This window comes from Panthera pardus, unplaced genomic scaffold (genome assembly GCF_024362965.1).
Source record: "Panthera pardus isolate Hobbes unplaced genomic scaffold, ASM2436296v1 HiC_scaffold_10, whole genome shotgun sequence".
Lineage (NCBI taxonomy): Eukaryota > Metazoa > Chordata > Mammalia > Carnivora > Felidae > Panthera > Panthera pardus.
Genome location: NW_026526655.1, coordinates 54006991 through 54019344, shown reverse-complemented (window position 1 = coordinate 54019344; position 12354 = coordinate 54006991). Strand labels below are relative to the sequence as shown.

The 12354-nt window shown below is 36.7% G+C and overlaps 1 protein-coding gene across 9 annotated transcripts in view; it reads right to left on the bottom strand.

Moving 5' to 3' along the window:
• ZNF385B (zinc finger protein 385B) overlaps window positions 1–12354 on the bottom strand; it is a 400092-nt gene that overhangs the window by 84538 nt on the left and 303200 nt on the right. For 7 of the 9 annotated variants that reach the window (XM_053907268.1, XM_019460969.2, XM_019460973.2 and 4 more), the window contains one exon: window positions 2258–2403. The exons of 1 other annotated variant lie outside the window; for it this stretch is intronic. In XM_053907268.1, coding sequence (XP_053763243.1) covers window positions 2258–2403 — 146 coding nt within the window. Of the gene's footprint in view, window positions 1–2257; window positions 2404–12212; window positions 12307–12354 lie in introns of those variants that run through there. One more of the 9 variants, XM_019460995.2, reaches the window with a different exon arrangement.

Below are 12354 nucleotides of genomic sequence, written 5' to 3'. Positions count from 1 at the left end.
TTTCCATTTGAAAATTACTAGTTTATTTTCTTTCAAGAAAAAAAAAAGTGAGCTCCTATTAGAATTACGCTTGGGGTGTCTGGGTGGCTCTGTCAGTTAAGCGTCTGACTTCAGCTCAAGTCATGATCTCAATGCTTGTGGGTTCGAGCCCCGCGTCAGGCTCTGTGCTGACAGCTCGGAGTCTGGAGCCTGCTTTGAATTCTGTGTCTTCCTCTCTCTCTGCCCCTCCCCCACTCACACTCTGTCCCTCTCAAAAATAAATAAACATTAAAAAATTTTATAAAAATAGAATTATGCTTTGGGTTTTCTCAAAGATTTCGTAATGTTAATTGCTATATGGAACAAACAAAAAGGCAAGTTAGTATGTCTATCAGCCCTACACAACATTAGTAAACCATTATGAAACCGTATTTTTACCTTAAAATTATGAAGACATTCTTTCCATTTTTTATAGCCGTTAAGAATGCAGAAGTATACGTAAGACATTTTGATAGTTGAAAAAAGTAACTTAGAGAATAGTGCTGATCATTCCATCACAGTTGTAGAAAGACAACTGTGATTGGGTTCCTATTAAGTATGTACATAACACACTTCTAGAAGGGGAAGACAAGGATGCCTATGAGGGTGCTTTCCTCTAGCAAAGGGAGTAAACATATACACAGGGCAGAGAATGCTGACTTACACATTTTGCTTTGAATGTTACTGTTTTATTTGAATCTTTGAAATAAGTATCCATGTATTATTTGTGTTAAAAAAAAATGAGCTGCAGTAGGAACCATTCAGGCCTACCCTACCCACATGATCAGTGCCTGCCTGACAGTGGCTGGACTTCTGCAGTGGCTACAAATGCTGTCTTCTAAATGCACATTAATCAAAATAAAAACACCTAGTAAGTGTTTTAAGAAGTATAGTTTAATTCAGTTATGCTTGGAATGTATCACCCATGTTTCAGTAGACGATACAACAGGCATGCTTGAGTTCAAGTTGTTTGAAATGGCACGATGTGGTGTTTTGGGTGGTTACTCCTGATGGATTAAAGTGGTCAGGGCAGGCCTGATTTCTCTCACTGAACTGCTCCACTGCGCTAGAAATGATGCTCACCTGTTTATGCCTTCTTCTTCTTCTTCTTCTTTTTTTTAAACTGTTTGACTTGTCTTTGAAAAACCCAAACAGACGTGAACATTCACTTCAACTGTTTATTCGCTAAGTCACAGCCAGTGCTCCTTAAAAAGAAGGCTGATCCCCTATCCCCTAATTACCTTACGACACTAAGCCATGACAGAAGGCCCATCAGCAGATTTATTTACAAGCCTTGAGGAAAAATCTTCTTTCTGTCTCACTTCATACAGAAGATAAGTTTGCAAAAGGAAACACTTGGCAATACTTCAAATGCTCACTGTCTGGTGGTGTTGATAATGCAATTCTTTTTCTTGATTATGGCAGCTTCTATAATGCTGTATAATTCATGTAGACCATCAGGTCCCAAATGACTGCATTTATTGACTAAACAAACAATTCATACAATCACCTGAACTGTTTAACCTTTTCTCTTCCTACAAGTTTAGCATTTGGCTGTGGACTGATTTTATGCTGAATTCTATTGTTGAAAGGTGTCATGTTCCACTTGGCATGCCTACAAAATGTCTTTCATTCAGATAAACAGTCAGCTGACCTGAATGAAGAACATTAGTAATTGTAGGTAATTCACTAATCTTTATTGTATGTTTTAAAGGGAATGTCAAAGTATCATGCAGACAATTAATATGTAGCTTTAAAGTACTTTTTAAAAAATAGAGTCACATTCACATAATCCACAGTAGTTTTCCAATAAAAATTCTGTTTGTTAAGATCTAAAATATGTCCCAAATAAAAATGTATCTAGGTAGTTAAAGCATTTCCTTTCTTTCTAGTAGTAGGGAAAAATCAATGTGGCTTGGTATCTCTAAATTGTGTTCTTGAGCATGTGAATAGTATCCCAGAAATAATAAGGTTCTCAAGCCACCGAAGTCTGTCAAAACTGCTCAAAGCCACAGGTGAAAAGTCACTTGTGGGAATATTTGTAAAAGAAATATGCTGGCTATTGTTTGGACTAACCCCTACAGGAGAAGGAGTATCTTGCACAACATAGCTGGTCAGTGTAACCAATATATGGTCTAAACTTACACACTTTGGAAACAGGCTATATCTATTGCCTATTCACAACTGGAATGAAAGAGATTGAGGAGGACACAAATAAAATAAAAATGCATTTACTCACTGTGTTAAAATTTGGAAAGAGCCCCACAGCAGAACTACTGTCCACTGGAAAAGACAGTGGAAATGGTTTGATATCCAGTGAAGGCTGCATCATCAGGGTAGGTGTGCGCACAAGAGCAGGAAGTGTAGCAGTGTGGCATGTACTGCCTGCCAAGAACAAAACAAAAATGAATTCAATCTTCCTCCTATCCATCTACCCCCAACCAACCATGCAAAAAGAGGACTGCTGAGCTGCAACCCCAGAGCAAGAGAGTTATGCTGAAAGTAAGCAAATGGCACAGGAGGAGAGAATACAGTTAAAAGGGGTCTTCTTGTTCATTATGTGAGACAGTGATGCAGAATACTTCCCTACGGCAGGGGCCAAGGGATACAAACTCAGAGTTTGCTCAGAGATACAAACTACACAGATCCTGCTGGCAGGTGGGGCAGAATGAGATCATCCTGTGGGTTCAACCATTGTCGCTGAGTAGTCAAAAATGTAGGAGAGAGGAGGGGATGAGGTTCTTGCAGCAGATGCTCTTTACTAGTCAGTTATTGAACAGCTAGTAGGCATGCTTTATGCACATCAAAGATAATTATAGGGTTTTTACAAGGGGAACAAAAAACCTCGGACTCATAGTGACTGCTCCCAAGAAAATTATGACTCAAACAATTTTATCTCTAAAAAAACCAAAGTGAAGCTTGCCCTTGCTGTGAGGGCAATAAGTAGTCTAGACATTGGATAGTTAGGGAACCCAAAAGGAGTGATTACTGCCTGGGTGGGGCATGGTATTGGGGGACGGGGAGAAGTTGGGACAGGAACTCAAGTATTTGTCTCCACTTTTATTTCTAATGAGCTTTGTGTTATTGTAGCCACTAACCCCCCCCCCCCTTTTTTTTTTAACAATTAAATTAGCTGTCATCTCTTTAGGAATCTGGGCTACACCATGTGTGGGAGATTTAAAGCACTCCTCTCCAGTAACAAGCATTCTTCTGAAGCCTCCACATACTGTAGGTGAGTAGCTGCTGATGCAGGTGGCTCTCTGAGACACAGGCTCAGATGTGCCTTTTTTTTTTTTTAAATATAACTTTATCGAGATGTAATTCACATACTGGACAATTCTCCCACTTAATGTATACAATTCAATGGTTTTTAGCATTTCTGCAGAGCGGTGCACATCACCACAATCAATTTTAGAACATTTTCACAATCCCTAGAAGAAACTCCATACCCATTAGCAGTCATTCCACACTTCCTCTCAACACGCCCAGTTCCTGGCAACCACTACTCCATTCTGTTTCTAGGTTTGTCTATTATGGACATTTCATTTAAATGAAGTCATACAATATGAGTTCCTTTGTGACAAGCTTCTTTCACTTGGCATAATGTTTTCAAGGCACATCCATGTTGTAGCATGTATGAGATTTCATTCCTTTTTAAGGCTGTGAAATATTCCATTGAAATAGACTCACTTTTTCCTTATTCATTCATCAGTTGATGGGCATTTGGGTTGTTTCCACTTTTTGGATATTCTGAGTAATGCTGCTATGAACATTTGTCTGTAAGTTTTTGTGTGGAGATGCATTTTTAGTTCTCTTTGCTATATACGCAAGAGTAGAATTGGGGATTATTGGGTCATATGGTAATCATATGGTTTAATGTTTTGAGAATGTTCAGACTGTTTTCCAAAATGCCTGAGCCATTTTATAGTACCACAAGCAGTGTATGAGGGTTCCAATTTCTCCCAGCATGTCTATATAGGACCACAAATAATCATATGCCAAAAATCTCCTACTGACTTAAAGGAGAAATAAACAGTATGGGGAAATGCTCCAACTATTAAAACTTCTACCAACGTCCTCACACAGTGTTCCAGAATAATTAAAATTTCTATTTCAATGATATATTTTTGGATAATGGATTTTCTTAATAAACTCTGCATTATATTTCAAATCATTCCAGAACATTATTAGTAATAGTGTTTAATGGACTATCATGCCTTATTTACATTGATCCTAAAAGCAGAAAAAAAGAAAAAGGCGTCTGAAGCATTTATCTGTAATGGCAAGTCTTCAGGTCAGCCTCATCCATTAGGGAATGTAGAGTAGGACTCAGCAAAAATAGAATCAACCAAAAGTATAGATCAAACAGTAATGTTGTTTTTCAGATGTTAAAGTAAATACTCTGATCTCAGCCTGGCATTCACATGACCACCCTGTATTTAATTATACTTTTTCTTCTAATTAGGTGACGTTACAGTCACTGCTAACTTCAGAGCTTATAGATCCAAGATGATATATTATGTCAGTATTTCAAATGCTGCAGAAGCACTTATTAAAATACTTATTTTAAAAGCTTTGCTTTAAAACTGTAGCTAAATTGAAAAAAAGAGATATTTCTTATTTTAGAACGATGGCCTTTTAAAACTCACAATTATTATAATTGTCAAAAGCCTAAAGTCTAGAAAGTATGCAGAACTATTCTACTTCAAGCTGCCTGATGAACGGATGAATTATTTTGCCATCATGGGTCTCCCCCACTCACCAAAAAGCAAAGTTTTTTCCTTAAGCCCATAATGGTAACACTCTGATAACACCAGCAGCACACGGTATCAGAGGGCCTGGCAAAAGTCATTTTGTACTAACAAACTCAACTCAAATGTAATGCAACACAGAACCTGACAAACAGATTGCTCCATCAACAAAGGTCAGAATGCGCAATGATCCCCTTTACCCAATCAAATATCTATGCTAATAAAGACAAGGCTTGAGAACTACTTCGCAGCCACCATTCATTAGCATAAAAACTTAGCAGCTGTTTACCATTCATTAGCATTTTAATGACAGACAATTTGCCATGTTAAACACAGATTGTTTTAAAGCACTGGTAGATCTCCTGAATAAATACAAACTGCTTTCATCAATTCCCTTCACCTCAACCTTGCTGTTTTCACTTTTAAGACCTGCTTTTTCAGATTGCTTCACCAAGACCCACGGCTTCAGAGGAAGTTTTTGCAAGTGGGAGATGAATGGGGATAAAGTGCACTTTTTTGCACAGGCTGGGTTAGGTTTTAATCCCTCTGTCACCTTATTCCCGATTTTACTACTGTTCTGAGGCTGGGAAGCATTTCTCCTCACCCTAGGATGCCCAAAAGTTAGTGGGAGATACAAGCAGAAATGTGGCCAAAATACATTGTATCCTGCAAGAAAATGCTTAATTTCTCTTCAATTTGCTGAGAAAAAAAAAAAAAAAAAAAAAGAGGGTTGGAAATACAAGGGATGAGCATGGATTTCAGCATAAAAATCCTTTACATTGCTCTGCCCAGGGGACAGGACCAACCTTTGTCTTTTGTATGATTTGGCAATATTATGTAAGATACCTCCTATATGTAGCTTTATTTCAAAGCCTAGGATATAATCTGGTATATATCATAATGAATTAAGTCATAATAGGGCTCTACCTTGTTTGACAATAAAGATTTTATATCACTTGCTGTATATACATTGATCAGACTCCCTGACCTAAAATGAAATACACACACACACACACACACCAGCATGTATACCCCAAAGATGTAACAGTCACCACTCTCACTGTGGAAATTCCACATGTTCATATACTCCCCCTATGAATGCAATTAAGCCTCTCCCCCCAATTTCATTTTCACTGTAAATTCCAAGTTGTTTTCATCTATAACTATGAAACCAATAATATGAGAAAGACAACTCACCACTATGATCATAAAACTATTACAGCCAACTGCCTCTGTAACATAATAGGTGCTTTATTATGTCAACGGATTATATCGTAATTCATCACAATAACACCTCATTTGAGAGTTAGGCAACACTTGACATTATTGCTGTGATCTTTCACGTTTAGAAATATTACCTTGAAGGTTTAGGTGATAGCTGTGAGGCTTTCTAGTGGTTCTTCCCTGTGTACCATAACACGAGCAAACGAAACACCTCAGCGTTAGAAGGAGAAAACTCCAAAGTCACAGAAAAACTGTGTGAAGAAGCATTTACAGAATGAGATCAAATCTATATTCTATATCCTGCAGAAGTAGTATCTTCTTATGCCATTATGTATGTCTGCTTTATTGAGTACTAAAATAAAAAGCTTAGCATATTATAAATGTCTATTAGGTAGAGGCAATGCCAATTATAGAACTCCCAAAGATATCTTTCCCCCCCCCCAAAGACGTCTTTAAAGAAATTAAAATGAGTGGCGTTTCAAGTTCTACCAAACTCAGTTTTCTCTTTTTATTGCTTTCTCAGCTTCAGTGAGTAACCTTCTCTCTTACCAGAACAATCACCAACCAGCATCTCCTGTGGTCTCTCTCTCACCATTTCCTTTCTTTCATCAGTCTGTCATGTGAGGAAAACTAAGGTATCAGGAGGTCTACTGTAGTCATAAGGAGGTGGCTATGTGAATAGGCTATGTGACTGAAAAGGGTTTGTTTCTGAAAAGGCCACATAAAAACTGAGAGATAACATTTTTATAGTGCATACTGTGTGCCAGGCACCATTCTAAGCACATTACATATGTATGTACATACGTAGACACACATAAGAATATATATACATATCTGTATGTGTATATCCATATATACTCATTTAGGTATATTAAATTATATGTTTATATCATTTACATCTTTATACATTATTATATATTATATACTGATTTCTGTATATATTAATTGTATATGTTGATCTCACGGTTCGTGGGATCGAGCTCTGCGTTGGGCTCTGACCTGACATTGCAGAGTCTGTTTGGGAATCTCTCTTGCCCTCTCTCTCTCTGCTCTTCCCATGCTCTTGCACGGGTGTGCTCTCTAGAAACAAATGACTTAAAAAAAAAGAGTATATGTGTAAATTATACATATGTGTTCACAATAACCTAATAAACAAGGTATTATTACTAGCCCCATTTTACAGATGAGAAACTGAGTCACAAAGAAGATAAGCTCAACCACAAGTGTTTTGTACATGGAGAAGGCAATATGAAAATCCAGGAAATTTGACTACTGAATTTTGTTCTTTACTACTGCGCTATGGTCACCAAATTACACACTTGAAAACACTTCAGTTATATTGGCACATGCTCCAGCTGCAGATAGCATTTTACCATTGAATTAAGATATTTAAAATGTTCAATCTTCTTTGAAGCTGGGAGTTAGTTGAAACTTTTATTTGATCCTAATGTAGTGATTGATACTGGTAACTAAAATATATAAGATTTCTTTAATACTCTATAGGAAATGCTTCTAGAATATATTTATCTAAAAATAACCTTCCCTAAGTAATAGTATTATTTAATTTCATAAATACTATGGATGAAAAACTGTAAAGCCATAGTGCTAACAGCTGCAGGGACTATATAACCTGAATCAGACAGAATTTATTTTACTTTTTGGAGAAGATAAACCACTACTACCATTTAATGAGATTTTACTTTATATATGGCTAAGTGATTTGTGCTCCTTATTTTATTAAATTATAATACAATTCTATGAGGCTTGTATTATTATCCCGTTTTACAGATGAGAAGGGTGAGGCTTAAAGAGACTGAGATCACCTAGTATGCGGTAGGTAGTAAGGCCTCAGTTTCAGTTCTTGTTTGACTGACTCTAAAGCCCATGTCATCATTCCATAAAGTGGGTTATATGTAAAGTTGTTAAGTGAAAAAGATTCTGTCCTCAAATACATTTAAAAAATGCTGGCTTCAACAAAGTTTAAAGTGATTCTTTTTTGCAAGACATCTTGCAGCTTACAATATAGTAACAGGCACTGTGAATGTCGAGGCAGATATAATTTCTACTCTCAATTTCTTGAGCATGAACCAATTCTTCCCCCCCGCCCCCACCCCCACAGAGATTCTGGAACCATTAATGCTTGGCATGTCCTTCAGGCAATGCTGTTCTACGCAAGTGAAATGTACCAGTTCAGGAGTTCAGGTCTACTACTTTCTTGTGCAAATGTGGACAACCTCTATTTTCTTTTGTATAAATTGGGGAAAATAAGAGTACTTACGGCATAGGACTGGTAGTACTTTTCTAAGAAAAATGCTTAATCCTGTGCCTGACACATACCAAGCTTTGGTTACTGGAGTTATGAACTATTCCTACTCCTCTCACGTTACACCATATCCCGGGAGAATAAATACTTAAGTTCAATAGTTATAAAAGGCAGGATATGTCAGGGATCACAAATTATCAACAAAATGCTACAGGGGTTCAAGAAAGAAAGAAATTACATCTGTTTAGGAGTTGGGTTCATAAATGGTTTCATAGATGAGCTATCTCTTAAGATAAGTCTCGAGGAACGATGCGTATTTTGAGAGGTGAATGTGGTAGAATGGTAGAGTGAACCGCATAAGCAAAAAACATGGAGAAAACCAAATGTATTACAATTCAAAACTTTCTTAAGCATTCAAGATATTCTTAGCATTTCTGGCTTAAAAGATCGAACGGGAAAGAGAAAAGCAGAACATCTTTATGACCTTGGAGTAAGCAAAGATTTCTTAAATAGGAAACAAAAGGTGTTAATCATAAAAGAAAAAAATTGACAATATACTCTATGAAGAATAAATCTGTGGTAATATGACATATCAAGGAGATGAAAAGGTAATCCACAGAGCGGGAGATAATAATAAAATAGAGATTTTGACAAAGGACTTTAATCTAGAATAAAGAACTCCTATAGATCAATAAGAAAATGAAAACATGACAGAAAACATGGATAGAAGAATAGACACTTCACAAAAATATATACTAAAATGGCCGGTAAATATGAAAAAGTGCTTAACTTCATTAGTCATTAGGGATATGCAAATTAAAACTTCAATGAGATATCACTACATACCCACAAGAATGGCTACAATGAAGAAAGATTGAGATTATCAAGTGCTGACAAGGATATGGAGCAACTAGGACTTTTTTTTTCAGTTTTCATTTAAATTCCAGTTAGCATACAGAGTAATAGAGTTTCAGATGTACAATATAGTGATTCACCACTTCCATACATTACCCAGTGCTCATCACAACAAGTGCCCTTCTTATTTCCTATCACCTATTTAGCCCATCCCCCCAAACTCCTCCCCTCTGGTGTCAATGATTACGACCACTTTGGATAACCAGCAATATCTACTAAAACTGAATATATACATACCCTATGACTCAGCAAGTCCAGCCTTAGGTATTTACCTAACAGAAATAATATGCACTAGAATGCTCATAGCAATACTATTTACAATGCTCCAAACTGGAAATTAGCTAATTAACCCATCAACAGTAGAAATAAGTAATTTTGGTTCTTCATGCAATAAAACATTCACATAATGGAATATAGCAATGAAGACAAATGACTTATAATTACACGCAACAACAGACCTTGCAAACATAGTGTTAAAAAAAAACCCTAAAATCAGGAAGCATATCAATATGCTGTATAATACCAATTTACACAAAGTACAAAATCAGACAAAACTAATCTATACTGTTAGGATAGGGCTATCCTTGCAGGAAGGGCAGGTGGAGCATGAGACGGGCTTCTAAGGTGCTGGAAATGTCTTCTACCTGGTCTTGGTGCCACTTACACAGGTATGTTGTGGTTTATGTACATTCATTCAACCATACACTTATGTGCACATTTCTGTATGTTATACTTCACCAGAAACTTTTTAGAAGTAATGTGTCCAATGATAATAATTTTAGTAAACTATTTTGGCAAATACAGGCAAAATTCTCCAATAAGAAGAACATCTTCAAACGCTGTCAGGTTTGTATACTTTTAGGATGAATATGATGTTTTTTCCCCCCTGCCAGCTTGATTTTGCTCAAAATGATTTGTGAGAAAATAAAATTTCCCTTTAATGCTGATGCTTCCTTGCTGAATTTCTTAAGTGGATGGAAGAGACTGACACAGAATCTACTGATGCCAAAGAGAAAAATGTGTATCTAGAACTCTGAGTCCATAAAATCTTAACAGTTGGCAGTTCTGCTCCTGGATCTCCCTTGGGGCACCTCAGGGTTCCCTCCAGAGAGTCCAACAGCGGCATCCTGGCAGAATGTTGCATTTAAAAATAAATCCTTCTGAGTATCACACTGAAGTTTATGGGCAATAATGAAGTGCTGCCTCAAAAAACAGCAGTGAAGCCACATCATGATGGATTTTAAGCCACAATGTCCTTTGGGTTTAGTAGTAATATGCCAGCTTTTACACAAAACGATGAATCTTTTACTAAGATGCAATGGATGGCCTTTTGAATGTGTGGCGATAGAATACTTACAGCCACGTCAGGATTCATTTATATCTGAATATTTTGCCCATGCACTGACTTTCTTATATTTAAATGTTGAAAGAAAGGGTCAGATTTTTTTACTCTGTAGTACCAATATATCATTTGATTACACATGTGGATACCTCAATAGCTGTCATCCGTTTTTGAGGTAGAATTGAAAAATCTGAGAATTTCAGAATTTAAGTAAAGAAGATAATTGGTTTTCAGAAAAAGTCTTGAGGATCAATTGTCTTCTTTGAAGCTGAATGGACAATATTTTTGCTTTGTTATAGTTTTTCCACCTGTAACCTGACATTATTAAGCATGACCATGCAAGAAAGGAAACTCAAAGAAAGGAAAACAGGGCTCTGACAAGTGCTTTATCATTTTTTTGAAATAGTTTTTAATATACCTGACTTATCAAAAGGGAATGTCATGAGCTTAGTTCCTAAATTACCAAGTCTTTAGAGAAGCCAAAATTATCTCCAGACAGGGCTTTACTAAAATTGTCTGAGGTCGAGCATGGATTGGGAGGTCACTGTAGCCTGACGAAACTTTCTGGCAAAAAGAGACAGGGAGATGGTCCTGTGCTACATTTGCCCAATGATTCCTGTCTATGGCATCAAGATGCTTTCGTGAAGTCTGAAGCCTTTTTCTGTTACAGAGGAAATTTTTGCTCTCTTTACAGCATGTGAAGGACCTAATGGCCTCATGGAACTAAGACTTTTATTTTATTTTATTTTTATTTTTTTAAACTATGACTTATTTTAGAAACCTTCAAAAAATACAGACTCTCTTATTCCCAATAACCATTTTTCTCAAACCGTTGAATACTTCTAGAGGAATTATATCTCATAACATTTTAGAGCTAAACATAATATAAGAATCTACCTTTGGGGTACCTGAGTGGTTCAGTTGGTTAAGTGTCCGACTCTTGATTTTGGCTCAGGCCATGATCTCATGGTTTGTGGGCTTGAGCCCCATGTCGGGCTCTACACTGGCAGCGCAGGGCCTGCTTGGGATTCTCTCTCTCTCTATCTCTCTCCCTGCCCTTACCCGCTTACGCTCTCACAAAATAAATAAACATTAAAAAAAAAAGAATCTACCCTTAATTTTACATGAGATAAATGATTAAGAGAATTTAATCCAGCATGATACCTGACTGACGGTAGACTCACATTTAGAGTTCCCATTGCCCAGAGACATTGTTTCGAATATTTAAGTCAATACAATCAAAGACGTACAAGAATCATATGTTGAAGTCTTTATCTTCTTTAAAAATTTAAATAGATGGTCTGTTTTCTTTTTATATTTTGACTAAAATTTAGGAGTATTCATTTTTCAATGAGATTTTAATTTTAATGTTTTATTAATATGAATAATGAAAGAAACTAAATCAAAGAAAAAAGTCAGTGCAGCCATGAGGCAACATTTAAGAACAGCAGAAGATTGATTGCAACACCTCATTTTAAACAATTTTTTTAATATTCCCAATGATATAAAAAAGAGAACAACAAACCCCATCAAAACTATGCTTTCAGCTGTACTGTTTGGATCAATATAACTAATTCAAATAGCTTCATACCAGGAGGCACACATGCATTTTTTGGTGATTTTTATACTGAAGGACTATCAGTACTGCAACAAAAATGCTATCTGAAAAGACACATTTTTCCAAGCAATGGCAACTGACCTTCCATCGGAGCAGATCAAAACAGCAGGGTCATTGAGGCCTCTCTGGGTCTGTCTTTATGCCTCTCCTCTGCAGCTCACTAAAGGGCCAGGCTGAAGGCACTGCATACAGCAACTCAGGAGGTCAACCCATCCAGCTGCTG